Source organism: Chiloscyllium plagiosum, unplaced genomic scaffold, assembly GCF_037043375.1.
Source record: "Chiloscyllium plagiosum isolate Xiang-an unplaced genomic scaffold, Cpla_swu_hap1 HiC_scaffold_2, whole genome shotgun sequence".
Lineage (NCBI taxonomy): Eukaryota > Metazoa > Chordata > Chondrichthyes > Orectolobiformes > Hemiscylliidae > Chiloscyllium > Chiloscyllium plagiosum.
The window spans coordinates 106,790,520-106,805,346 of record NW_028270140.1 but is presented as its reverse complement, the minus strand read 5'-3'; the positions used below and the strand labels follow the sequence as shown (position 1 = coordinate 106,805,346).

The window sequence follows — 14,827 nt, the reverse complement described above, 5'->3', positions numbered from 1 at the left end:
GCCGTACATTCCTGATCCTATCTACTCATTAAGTCCTTCCTGCTATTATTTCTCGTTCTTTTGTCCCCTCATTTTCACCTCTTCTCTACTGGACTTCATAAAAGGTCTGCAGTAATGTGGCTTTCTCCAGGAGGGGAAAAACCAATGGGTGATGTGGGGTTGAAGATTACAGGGAGATAAAAAAAAGGTTGTTCTTTTGCACATTTCAGCTGATACAGAATGATGTCAGTTACAGTCTGGGGCTCGTCACCAATACTTTATTTTAAATTCAAGAATACAATTGTTCAGAATACAATCAAAAGAAGTCAGAAAAAAAAGAACAAAACACACATTTTAGAAGTTGAAATACAACAGTTACACTTAGCAGTAGGTTAAAGTCAGGCATTATTGGTTATCCACAACATTTCCAACCTCAACTCATCCACTTAACACATTTGCAACTTATAAAATGTCTCTGGACCACAATAAGGAAAATACTCAAAAAGGGAATCAATCGTTATGGGGAAAAGGCAGGAGAGTGGAGTTGGGAAACACCAGATCAGCAGAGCAGACTCAATGGATTGAATGGCCAACGTCAGTACCTGTAACTTATGGTCTTGTATTTTTTTTCATTATCATCTGATGGCACTGGCATTTTGACTGAAACCAGCTCAGTATCAGCAGTGGCTAAATAACAGTCAATTGGAAAACTTTGGGGGCATGTGGTGGTTGTCAAAGTAGGTGAACAACTGGCAGCTGCTGCCTAAGATAGATAAATTCAAATTTATGCAATGAAATATGCATTAAGGAGTTAAAAGATACTGACAGACAAATCAGGAAAGGAGTCTTTGGGTCATAGCAGATAAATCATTGTGTCAATGTCTGGGTGCTGTGAAGATTAGCGTATGGGATGTTGTATTTCGATTTAAAAAAAGTAATCGAAAGATGTCATCCTTATACTGTAAAGTGCTTTACTTGGCATGTTGTGCACACTTCTGGAGCTCTCATTAGAATAATAGGGACTAAATTGTGGAGAGCCTTGAGAAAACTTGTTGGGATGAGGAAACTAGGTAATAAAACATGAGAACAGAGTAAGATTTGGACTTGTCACTGGAGAGTGAATGAGGGGATATTTGAAGGGAGTCAAACCAACAAGGCTTGGATCAGTCAGGCTTTAAAGAGTTTAGGATCTTTAAATATTCTCTTAAAATCACACTACTAAAATTGCTCCAATCTTACACCTATCAAGGTAACTTGGATTCAAAGAGTCATACAGATCTACAGCACGGAAACTGACCCTTCAGTCCAACTCATCCATGCCGACCAGATATCGTAAATTAATCTAGTCCCATTTGACAGCATTTGGCCCATATCCCTGTAAACCTTTCCTATCTATATACCTATCCAGATGCCTTTTAAAAGTCGTATTTGTACCAGCCTCCACCACTTCCTCTGGCAGCTCATTCCAGACACGCACCACCATCTGTGTAAAATGTTGCTGCCGAGGTCCCTTTTAAATCCTTCCACTCTCATCTTAAACCTATGCCCTCTAGTTTTGGACTCCCCTTGTACTCAGAGGTAACATTCTTCACTGTCCACTACACCTCCAATTTTGGTGTCATCTGCAAACTCACTAACTGTACCTCCTATGTTCATATCAAAATCATTTATATAAATGACAAAAAGCAGTGGATCCAGCACCGATCCTCGTGTCACACTGTTGGTCACAGGCTGCCAGTCTAAAAAGCAACTGTCCACACCACCCACTGTCTACTACCTTCAAGCCAGTTCTGTACTCAAATGGTTCGTTCTCCTTCTATTCCATGTGATTCAATCTTGCTAACAAGTCTACCATGAGGTACCTTGTCGAACACCTTACTGAAGTCCACCAATGCTAATTAAGAGAAGGTCAGAAACAAATATGTAAACTGCTTTATTTCACAAACAAATATTCAGGGCCACAGTTATTACTGAACTAAGTGTCTCATCAATACAATTTAACTTCAAATAATAATATGAAATAACATTTTATATCTGCTATATATAAAGAAAATTTGGCATAAAGATTATTGCTATATTCCTGCAATCTTGACCTTTCAAACCTTCCAAAAACTTGTCCCATCAACTTGATATTTAAAAGGCTGTGTTTTGTTCCCATTTTTCTCTTTGTGCTCCAATCCAGAGAGGAGACCAATGCCAGACGACTACTACAAAGCACCAAGAAACTTGTGTGTGTGAATTATTTAGCTATTACTGAGACAATTCAATGAACAGTTTGTTTTCTGTTTTGGGGAAATTTTGAAGCCTAAACCATATGCATTTTAACTAACAGCTTTGACAAAGGGTCAGTTAGACTCAAAACATCAGCTCTTTTCTCTCGTTACAGATGCTGCCAGACCTGCTGAGATTTTCCAGCATTTTCTCTTTTGGTTTCAGATTCCAGCATCCACAGTAATTTGCTTTTATGCATTTTAACTAATCTTTATGCCAGTGCTTTCTTGTAAAGTTGTACAAATGCACTTTGCTTTTGAAACCTCAACTTCCAATAAATTTTGTTGGGAAATGGTGAAAAGAAAAAAAAACAGTATAAGACAGGGATGTTTAGTTTGATACAGAACAGCAAAACAAGTAGGCATCAGTACAAAAAAAGACAAAGAACTGTGGGTGCTGGAAACAACAACAGAAATTGCTGGAGAATCTCAGGAGGTCTGGCAGTATCTGGTAGTAAGAAGGACACTGGACCCAAAACCCTGCTTTCTCTCCACAGATGCCGCCAGATCGACTAAGTTTCTCCAAAAACCAGTACAAGTTGAGCAAGATTAGATTTAAACAAATGGAAGAAAATATTACTTAAGAGTACAAACAGAAAATGTTGGAGATACTCAGGTCTGGCAGCACCAGTGGAGAGATAAACAGTTACCATTTCAAGATGAACATGACTCTTTGAGGAAGAGTCTCGACACAAAATGTAACTGCTTCTTTCTCCAAAAATGATGCCATGATCTGCTGAATGTTTCCAGCACATTGCTTTTATTTCAGATTTCTGACATTCATAATATATCTTTTATTACTTCAAAGGAGTTATTAGAATAAGTTATCAATCAGATGATATAGTAAGTAACTTGTATCTCTGTGAGACCATATACACAACTATCTTAATTTCCAAAACAGCAGAAAGTGGACAGAACGATGGATTTATCTGACCGTGAAAGTTTGCATGTTTAACCAAGCACACTCCTGGTTCACGTGACTCAACATATAACAGCACAGACTCTACATCCACTACACTAAAGCAGGAATATCTCCCCTTGCCCCCCCTCCATCTTTTTCACAAATATATTCTAATCATAACTATATTTTTCAGCATTTGGTTGCCAACCATTGCTTATGTAGACACTAATAGTACTATTTGGATTAGCTGGGTGGGATTGGCAAGGTGTGTGCAATGGATAAACACATTTACTAGATGGGAACACATTTATTTTGTTAGATCCACAATGAATACAAATAAATGTAGAAACTGCCACTTTTTTAGAATGGGCAGGAAAAGATTAAATGAATTTAGAAACTGATATCAGTATTTAAAAAAAACTACTATAAATGTTGGGTCAATAAATTTTGGTCTAGCAAGCGATGCCCACATCCTGTGAGTGAATTTTAAAAAGCTGAACTATTGTATTAAAAATGATTATTAGAATCAATTTATCCAAGAGAAAAAGTTTTTTTTTAAATTTGAGAAACCTGTTCTCTTTTTATCCCTACAAGGAATACTGATGCAGCACTCACATCCAGAGTACTTTTCTGCTGATCTTTTGGTTTCAGCTTTTATCCTGATGTTACTCATGAGCAAATGTGGAGGTGAAGTATAATTATCCCATAATTGGGAATTGGATCCTGTGATTTTCAAATTGTGTTCCATTTATTCCAGCTTGGATAACAATTAAATTCTAAAAAGCTAGACACACATTTTAAAATACAATAAGAGACACATAACTTTCAGAAAAAAATACTCATAATATATTTGATCTAATTGTATCATTTATTTGAAATATAAAAATTGAAAACAATCAAGGGAAAATATAAGTATTTCATTTGTGTTTTTTTTGCATCTAATGTCAAAATCAATTAATTAATTTTTTCTACTACCTCAAAATTGAGATATTCCAAAGATCCCCAAGATTTATTTTTATTTAGCATCATGCCAAACTTTACAAACCAAAGAAATCCAAGATGAATGGGAAAAACTGCACAGCAAAATATAGACTGGTAATCAAAAAGGAAAATATATAGCAAATTAAGTTTAACACTAAGAAAGTACAACTGGTAAAGAAGCACACAATGTAAGACAAAAATACTACTGTAAAGTGTTTCACAATGGAGAAAAACAATTGAAATGCCTTATCCAGTATAATAGAGGTTAACACATATACAAGATATTTGCAAAACAGTCATCAAAGTTGCAGCGAAACTTTGCTTCTCTTGGACATAAAATTAGAGTCATGGCTAAGCTGAATTAGAGTACATAATATTATAGTATTTTATTAGACATTACAGGGAGTATGACTACAGTTTTTCCTCAATTAAACCTTAGCTCATGCATGGATGATTCATTTTTCCTTGACACTTCATACTGTAAATTGAAGTGGAGCTTATTTAAGTGTTTGAGTGTGCAAACATTCTGCCCATGTCTCATTTACGTAAAATTTACTTGCCAAAAGCACAGCTCCATGCATATGTATACACACATCCACAGGGTTCTTCCCAGACAGTCTGCAGAAATAGCGTTACATTAAAAATTATAAATTGCAGCCTTGAATCTACAATGCAGCGATGCATTTGCATTATGAAAGATGTTTTTACATTTCATTTCAACAATGACTACAGGACCTTGTTATACAGCACAATATAAGGCTGTATATTGTTCTGTGAGCAAAGCATATCTCGTGAAAACAACCAATATTTTTTTCAAATATTATAGGATAAATGCTACAATTAGGGGTTGCAGCAAAAGTTAGTTTGAAACATTCAGCAAACACAGCTTACCCAACTACAAATCCACAAAGTCCATCAACCCTGTTATGAAACTGGGTTAGTCCAAACTTAGAAGTTTCACTTGTCAAAGGCAAGGTTAAGATAAGGCAATCTTATCATATAAGCCTAAATATTTTAAAGATGAGAAATCAGTAACAAAGAGTATAAAATGTGGAAAAGTTTAGAACTAATAGAGGCAACTTACTCAGCAAATAACAAATTAATAGACTAGGCAAATAGGTTTCACTGGCAGAATATAGTTTATTTCATGCAGAAAAATTAGTAATGAATAATTTACCCAAATACTATTGTTGGAAGGGGCCTACCTGCATACAAAGCTGGCTGTATCATGCCATTCACGGTTGCTGCTCATCTTAGAAAAGTTATTCTTAGTATGCTGCTCACCGAGAAGACTAGAACCACAACTTTCCTACTCCATTATCATAAATTGGTTAAGGATTGTCTTCGCCTCATTCTTAACACTGATATAAAACCGAGGAAGTGTTTCCTTCCCTTCTTGAAAACAGTTTATTTGATATGACCCACGGTGGGTGTAAAAATAGTGAATACAATTTAAGCAGGCATTTTTATAGTTATTTCCATTTACCAGGCAAAAAACAGGTGAGACCCATTTCATTTGAGTCGAACTAAATGTCATCAATCTATTATTTTAAAAACAAACAGCCCAGATTTTTTTTTTAAATTCACGGATGGAATGAAAAAAAGTTTGAATTTTTGTCTGACTAATTTTCAGGGCTGTCTTTCATGTAAAATTGACCTACTATATGAATTTTACAAAGAAAGTTTTGTTAAATAAACTTTTATTTTTATACGTTCATAACAATATAATCAAAATTTACATTACTAAATTATTGTCAAATTTTTGCTTTATCAAATTACTCCTACATTTGCACAGGTGGTTTCAGAAACACTGTCCTCCAATGGTAAGTGTTAATTGAAAACTACCCAAGAACAGAGCATTATTTGATTTATAAATACATTCCTTCCTCTTGCAATCTTATTTAAAAGAAACCTGTAAGCTTAAACACTGATAACATTTGAACTACCTGTCTTATTGTTCCACTCATCTGCCATAATTCTTCCACCAAAGCGTTATACTTGCAATGTATCTTGCAGCAGATGACATCATTTTATGGCACATACCAGCGTTAGCAACATAGTTTGAGGCCAGATTGTAAAGTCTTTCAGCATCAAAGGTGTCAAAATGACCTGGCAGCACTTTTGTCACAAGGTTCTTGTCCACTAGAGTCATTAGACGTTTGCAACTTTGAACGTAGTCACTGACATCGCTGGAAGGGAGCCAGTCAATCAGAGTTCCATTGTATACTACATCTCCACTAAAAAGAATGCGGTTCTCCTGGTCATGAAGGCAGATGCTACCTCTGGAGTGACCAGGCATGTGTAGAACAGTGAGCTGACGGTTTCCAAGATTAATAATGTCACCTGACATGAAAAGCATAAAAGTCTCAAATCTCTCTTGGAATCCTTGCTAATTACATTTAAGATTTAATGTAAATATTTGAACTCATGTTAACATAGCAAGGATAGTTGAAATCTCCAGTAATAAAGATGTTTGTATTTTTCTGAATTTACTCATTGCTTTGTAATATGTTATCACAATTGAAAACAGTTTGGTTCACTCTTGTTATACATTTTATCAAAATGCATTACTGTAAAATGCATTGTAATGAATAGTCAGCCAATTTTACATTAGGTGGTAACAGTCCTAAATAATTAGCAGGATGCCAATTTGCCACCTAAATTAACCTATTACACTATTTTTAATCATGGAATCATAGCAAAAGAGCTTTGACACATTGTTTGTGGAAGTGCTATTCAATTCATCCCACTTCCCGGATCTTTCCCTATAGGAAAGAATTTATTTTCATTTTAAAATAGCCATACAATCCTTTTTGATATTTCTAACTGAATTTGATCATTTGAAATAGTCATAGAGATGTTCAGCATGGAAACAAACCCTTCAGTCCAACTCGTCCATGCCGACCAGATATCCTAAACTGATCTAGTCCCATTTGCTAGCATTTGGCCCATTCCCCTCTAAATCCTTCCTATTTACATACCCATGCAGATGCCTTTTAAACAAAAACAAAAATTGCTGGAAAAGTTCAGCAAGTCTGGGAGCATCTCTAAAGAACAATTAGAGTTAACGTTTCAAATCTGGTGACCCTTCCTCAAACTCTATTTACAGCATCTGCAGTTCTTTCGGATTTTATTCAGATGCCTTTTAAATGTTGTGATTGTATCAGCCTCTATCACTTCTTGTGGTAGTACACTCCATTCACACATCACTGTCTGGGTCAAAATGTCTTTTTTAAAATCTTTCCCTTCTCACCTTAAACCTATGCCCTCTAGTTTTAGACTCCCCATTCCGGGGAAAAGACCTTGTCTATTTACCCTATTCATGCCCCTTATGATTTTAATAACCTCCATTAACCTCTGCCTCTGACATTCCAGGGAAAACAGCTCCAAGCTATTCAGCCTCTCCCAATACCTCAAATCCTAAAACCCTGGCAACATTCTTATAAGTCTTTTCTGAACACTTTCATTTTTTTGCAACATCCTTCCTATAGCAAGGATGCTATCAACAATTGCATGTTGATAACAACTCACTTCATAAATTAAATTCTCAGCTCATCTGTAAATTTTGTTTTCAAATATATTTGTTGTCTTCTGCTTATCGATCCTTCTGCCAATAGTATCAGTTACTCCATGAAACCATTTATGATTTTTTGGTATATTCATTAAACATCTCCTAAACTGTCTTTTCTCCAAGGAGGCCAACTTAACTTCTGTAGCTTTCCCACCTATCCAAACTTCCATGAACCCAGAACCATTCTATTAAGTCTCCTCTGCACCTTCTTTCAGGTCATGACATTTGTGTCCTGTTAAGCACAACATCATGGGCCAAAGGTACTATTCCTGTAACTTACTCCTGCTCCAGTGTTATAGATAGCCAGTCTTCTCAATTTATCCTGTTAACTTCAAATACACATGTACATCAACTCAGACCTCATTGTTCTTATATCCATTGTAAAAGTACACCATTTATGTCACATTACCTCTCATGATTCTACCAAAACACACTAAAATTACTTGACACAAACAGCAAATCTGTCATTATCATTTACGCCCCTTTCAAAGAAACCTTATGTTATGGCATGAAAATACATGGATTTGGAAATACCTAAAGTGTTGGGGGGGGGGGGGGGGGGGGAGGAGAGACCACGAGCAATGACAGAATCTACCTGGTTTGAATAAAGAAGCTAAAAAGGCTCTGATTATGTTACTGAGGATAATCTATACATCTCCAAATATTGAGATACTTAGGTAGAGAGACAAGTCTGTTTGGAAATTACATAAGTGCAAGGACTAAATAGTGATTCATCTGGGGACATTAACAAAATATCAATTGGGATAATATTTGAGTAGATGAAGAAGGAAAGGTGGGGGGGGTGGGGGGGGGGGGGGGGGGCGTATCTGAAATGTACTTAAGAGAACATCATTGACCGATATTTTATTAAGTTAGAAATCACACAACACCAAGTTATATGCCAACAGGTTTATTTTGAAGTACAAGCTTTTCAGGTACCTAGTGGGACAGGATCATAGGACACAATTAATAGTAAAAAGTCAAAGTGTCATCAAATCGATGCGATGTATTTCAATTATATGACACTTTGATCTTGGACTATAACCTGATGTTGTGTGATTTCCAACTTCGTTCATCCCAGTCCAACACCAGCACCTCTTGTCTGTACCAATCTATCTTTTGTCAGTGTATTTATCCAAAGCAGTACTGGTTGGAATCGCCACCTTACAATCCCCTTGGAAATGAACTCAAGTCTGTAAACAAAGGACAGGACACATTCTCTGCATTACCAAATTTTAAATAGGTAGACTTGGAAAACAACCAGTATCTCAAAACTGGACATCTGTGAGGGCCATCACTTGCAGTAGAGTTGTGTTCAATCAAAATCTGTAACCACATTTCCTAGCATTTTTCTCACAACCTTTATCATTAAGGCAGGGAACCAACACTGGTTTGATAATGAGTATGGTAGAGCATGCAAGAAGTAGCACCAGACAACGGGTACATGTTTGTGTATATACCGAACAGAAACTGTACACATCAAACATTGCTAAGCAACATTCACAGTCAGCAAATCAGATCTAAGCTTTGCAGTCTAACACATCCACTGATGAATTGTGATAGACAACTGAACAGTGAACTAGAGGATGATGGGGCTGCCCAGCATGGTAATGGAAAACACAAGGCTGAACATTTACAACTATCTTCAGCCAGAAATGCTGAGTGGATGTCAATCTATCCACCTCTTAAGGAGTATCGTATCATACCATTATATAGATCAGTCTTCAACCATTTCCGCTCATTCTGCTTGATATCAAAAAGGCTGAAGACACTGGATGCAACAAAGACTAAGGACCCTGACATACCAAAACATCAAACTTGTACTCACAAAAAGCTGCATCCTTCATCAAGCTGTTCCAGTATAGCTAGGATACTGGCACGTACTGGGAAACTTCAGCCCCATCAGGCTACTGTAGTGGAAGACAGCAACAATAACACTATCAATTAATAGCATCAACCTGCTATCCAGTGCTCAGCTTGCAATATGCCAGGACCAATCAGTTTCAGATTCTGTCAACCTTAGTACAAACATGGGTTAAAAAAAAGCTCAATTCAAGAGATAATGTGAGTGTTACTGCCGTGAATCAAGACAGCATCTTGACTGAGTATGGCATTAAGGAACCTCAGCAACTTTGATGTCAATGACAATCAGAGATGGAGGTGAACTATCCACCAGAGATATTGATAGCTTCAGTATATGGGCAAAGTGTATACTGTGGGCAAATGCAAAGTTGTTCATTTTGGAGGGGAGAACAAAAGATTATAATATTATTTAGATATAGAAAAACTGCAGAAAGCTGCAACACAAAGGGACTTGGGGGTACTTGTGCATGAAACACAGAAAGCTTGTACACAGGTAGTCAGGAAGGCTAACAGAATGTTGGCCCTTAAGTTTTGCTGCAACTGTACAAGGTGTTAGTGAGACCACATCTGGAGGACTGTGAGAAGATTTCATTCCCTTATTTAAGAAAGAGATCATTTCATTGGAGGCAGTTCGGAGAAGGTTCTCTAGGATGTTCACTGATTTAAAGGGAATGTCTTAAAAGCAAAGGCTAAATAGGATGGGATGCTACTCACTGGAGTTTAGGAGAATGAGAGATGATCTCATTGAAACATAGAAGATTTTTAATGCAGTTTGATGTGATAAATATTGAGAGAATATTTCCCCTCATGGGAGAGTCTAGGACCGGGGTGCATACACTCAGAGTAAACGTAGATAGGTTCTTGATTAGTAAGGCATCAAAAATTATGGAGAGATAGCGGGAGAATCATGTGTTTCTCAACCCAGTCATGATAGTCAGATACAAAAACAGAAATCGCTGGAAAAACTCAGCAATCTGGCTGCATCTATGGAGAGAAAGCAGAGTTATCAGGCAATGGCCATCTCTGTATGACCATAAGATAGAGGAGCAGAATTAGGCCATTGTGCCCATTCCATCATAGTTGATGTGTTTCTCAACCACATTCTCTTGCCTTCACCCCATAACACTTGATTTCCTCACTAATCAAGAACACATCAATTTCAGTCTTAAATACATTCAATGCCCTGGCCTCCATAACCCTCTGCAGCCTCTACATCCACTCTATCCAGGACTCTCAATATTATGTAAGTTTCAATGAGATTGCCCCTCACTCTTCAAAACTCCATTGAGCACAGACCTAGAGTTCTCAACCACTCCTCAAGTGACAAGTCCATCATTCCACACGTCATTCTTGTGGACCTCCTCTGGAACTCCTCTAATACCAGCACACCTTTTCTTAGACATGGGGCCCAAAATCAATCACAATCTTCTAAATGCAATCTGCCAAGAGTTTTATACAGAATTAGTGGTACATCTCTACCCTTGTATTCTAGCTCTCTTGAAAGGAATGCTACCATTGTAATTGCCTTCCAAACTGACAACTGAATCTGCATGTTAATCTCAAGTTCCTTTGCGCTTCAGATTTCCAAAACATTTCCCCATTTAGAATAGTCTACACCTCTATTCTTCTTCCTATATTTGTAGTCCATTTCCCACTTATTTGTCCATCCTCCAAGCCTGTCAAAGTCCTTCTATAACCTTCCCGCTTCTTCAACACTACTGTGTCCCTCTATCTATTTTGTGGCATCTGCAAACTTAGCAACAATGTCCTCAGTTCAATCGTCTAGGTCGTTAACATACAATGTGAATCATGGTACAAATACTGAACCCTGTAGAACTCCACAGGTCACCAGCAGCCATCCTGAAAAAGGAGCCTCGCAAAGTAGCAGTGCTGCAAAAGCTTATGATTTCAAATAAACCTGTTGGACTATAACTTGGTGTCTTCTGACTTCTGACCTTATCCTGGAAGACCCCTTTATCCCTAATCTCTGCCTCCTGCCAGTCCTCCAATCCTCTATTTATGCCAATACCTTGCCCTGAACACCATCTTATTTAGCAGCCTCCTGGGCAGCACCTTGTCAAAGGTTTAAATATAGAGAATTTGATGTACAATAGCATTATTATTTTGAGAGGTGGTGATGTACTCGGAATATCATTGCAGTAATAATCCTGAGGCCCATGCTAATGCTCGAACATGGATTTAAATTCCACCAAGACAGCTGGTAGAACTTAAATTCCCCTAAGAAATCTGGAGTATGAAACTAGTCTCAGTAATGGTAACTGTGCCACCAAATGCCCTAAAAATCCATTTGCTTCACAACTGTATATAACAGAATAAAATCGGTTTGCCTTACCTGGTTGTGTGTGAGATTCCAGACCCACAACAATGTTGTTGACTCTTAATTGTCCTATGTAACAAGCCATTTAGATCAAGAGCAATTAAGATGAGAAACTAATGCTCAACTTGCCAGCGATACTCCCAACCCATTAAATAGGTTTTTAAAAATTCCCCACCATCGACATCTTCGGGGCTTAAATTCACCTAAAACTAATTGATCAGCCACATATATATTCTAGTTACAACAGCAGTTATAGGCTGGTGATTCTACTGCATGACTCACTTATCGACCTCCCCACCTACATTAAATGAATCAAGAGTGTAATACAGTATTTTCCACTTGTGTGGAAGAGTGCGGCTTGAACAACACTTAAAGAGGTTCCACCACCTGAGAGTTTCTTTTGAAATCACACCATCCTGATTTGGATTCTCTATCTATACTCCTTTCATTTGTCAAAATGATGGAACTTGTTTCCAAGTAGCAGGGTAACATTACAAGATAGTAACACATCTTCATTTTCTCAAGATTGATCAGATGGGCCAATGGGCTGAGAAGTGGCAGATGGAGTTTAATTTAGATAAATGCAAGGTGCTGCATTTTGGGAAAGCAAATCTTAGCAGGACTTATACACGTAATAGTAATACACTTAGGGAGTGCTGCTGAACAAAGAGACCTTGGAGTGATGGTTCATAGCTCCTTGAAGGTGCAGTCACAGGAAGATAGGATAGTGAAGAAGGCATTTGGTATGCTTTCCTTTATTGATCAGAGTATTGAGTATAGGAGTTGGGAAGTCATGTTGCGGCTGTACAGGACATTGGTTAGGCCACTGTTGGAATACAATGTGCAATTCTGGCCTCCTTCCTATTGGAAAGATGTTGTGAAACTTGAAAGGGTTCAGAAAAGGTTTACAAGGATGTTGCCAGGGTTGGAGGATTTGAGCTATAAGGAGAGGCTGAACAAGCTGGGGCTGTTTTCCCGGGGGTTGAGGGGTTACCTTATAGAGGTTTATAAAATCATGAGGGGCATGGATAGGATATTTGACACAGTCTTTTCCCTGGGGTGAGGGAGTCCAGAAGTAGAGAGCATAGGTTTAGGGGAGAAGGGAAAGGTACAGGTATGTGTATGGAATGAGCTGCCAGAGGAAGTGGTGGAGCCTAGTACAATTGCAACATTTAAAAGGCATTTGGATGGATATGTGAATAGGAAGGGTTTGGAGGGATATTGGCCGGGTGCTGGCAGGTGGGACTTTATTGGATTGGGATATCTGGTTGGCATGGACTGTTTCCGTGCTGTACATCTCTATGACTCTATAAGTAGAAATGGGCAATAAATGCTAGTCTTGCCAACAATGTGCTGACCCAATAAATAAAACAAGTGTGGATGAGAGATAGGATGCAGCCTACTGAGACTTATGTGGTAATGGTAATTAGGAAACTAAATTATTGTAAGTGACTCTACCTGTAACAAAACAAGTAGAAATGGAACCAGGTAAAACAGACCCAATTGAGGAAGTGGCACTGGAACAGTCAAAGAAGTGAGAGGCTGTATCTGAGAGTGAAACCCCATGGGTACCAACTAACATAAGAGCTAGAGAAAGAAGTTAAATGGTGTGTATTTGGTTGAAATAATGAAGGCATTTATAGTACTCCACTTGCATCTATAACATTCCCAAGTCATCATTCATGTGTCAGCACTGGTAGAATTAGCATTGCTAATTATCACAGACATCTGAATCAACTCCTAACAGCGTCAACCAACACAGTCACAGAGCAACAATTCTAGACAAATCTTTCCACTAACATCGTGGAGGCTACGTAATTTGTGGTCTGAAAGCCTGGAGAAAGTGAGCACAGCAGACACCAGAGATCAGATTCAAAAAGTATGGTGCTGGAAAAGCACAGTTAGCCAGGCAGCATCCGAGGAGCAGGGCAGTCGATGTTTTGGGCATAAGCTGTTCATCAGGAATGAAGAATTTATGCTCAAAATGTAGACTCTCCAGTTGCTCGGATGCTGCCTGGCCAGCTGTGCTTTTCCATCACCATACTTTTTGACTCAGGTCTGAAACCCCCAACTCAGAACTGAGGATAACACCCAACGTCTTCCCGGTCGAGATTAGGGTTTTATAGGAGAAAGGCAGGATTTTTTAATACTCTCTGCACGGAGCAGCAGCAAGGCAAGGAAACCTGATTCGTTCGTATTAAACTCGCTCAATAAATGCAAGGCCTGCACTGTTACCAGGATCACTAATGAATACACACCATCGTCTAGTATCCGGTCAGGTGCCACAGAGTGTACTTTAAAGTTTTTGGCTCTCCAGCCCCGGTGAGGGGGCCTTTTAACCTCCCAGTCATACAGACACGTCGCTGTTTCGAAGTTGTCTCCCCGCATCAAGGCGTTGGCCTCCGCTCTGTGCACTGCCACCCTGCCGAAGTGGTACAGGCCTCCCGAGTGGTCGAAGCGGATGTTAGTGACCACAGCGAGAACCGGCTTGTGGCCGATGAGGCCGACGGAGACCAGGTAGTTGGGCAGGTTCCTCAGGCCCAGGCCTGTGTCTATCACCAGGTCCCGCTGGGAGCCCTGCAGCAGCCAAATATTGATCCGCTTCCCTGCCTCGAAAAAGCGCTCACGGATCAAGTATAATCCGTTGGACACCTCCTCCCAACAGAACCAGTCCAAGTAGGAAGGGTCCGGAGGCAGGGTTGACATCGACAACATCCTCAGCAACAACAACAATAACACCAACACCAGAGTGACAGCAGCGTCAACCAATCCACACTGTCCGCTACACCAGCCAATCACCGCAGAGAGGAGGCGGGCTCTCCTCTCCCTCTCCCTCCTTGCAACACATGTCCCACAGTAGGAGGACTCCAGGATTGATTTGGAGATGTGTTGGACTGGGGTGTACAAATTTAAAAATCACACAA

At 38.9% G+C, this 14,827-nt stretch overlaps 1 protein-coding gene across 1 annotated transcript; it reads right to left on the bottom strand.

Annotated features, from left to right (window-relative positions):
* Positions 1-241: 241 nt before the first annotated feature.
* On the bottom strand, positions 242-14,610 carry mblac2 (metallo-beta-lactamase domain containing 2). Its single transcript, XM_043708997.2, has 2 exons — positions 14,162-14,610; positions 242-6,474 (listed from the first exon to the last, which is right to left on the bottom strand). The coding sequence occupies exons 1-2, from the start codon at positions 14,607-14,609 to the stop codon at positions 6,095-6,097; spliced, it is 828 nt and encodes a 275-aa protein (XP_043564932.2). The 5' UTR covers position 14,610; the 3' UTR covers positions 242-6,094.
* Between the last annotated feature and the right edge of the window lie 217 nt (positions 14,611-14,827).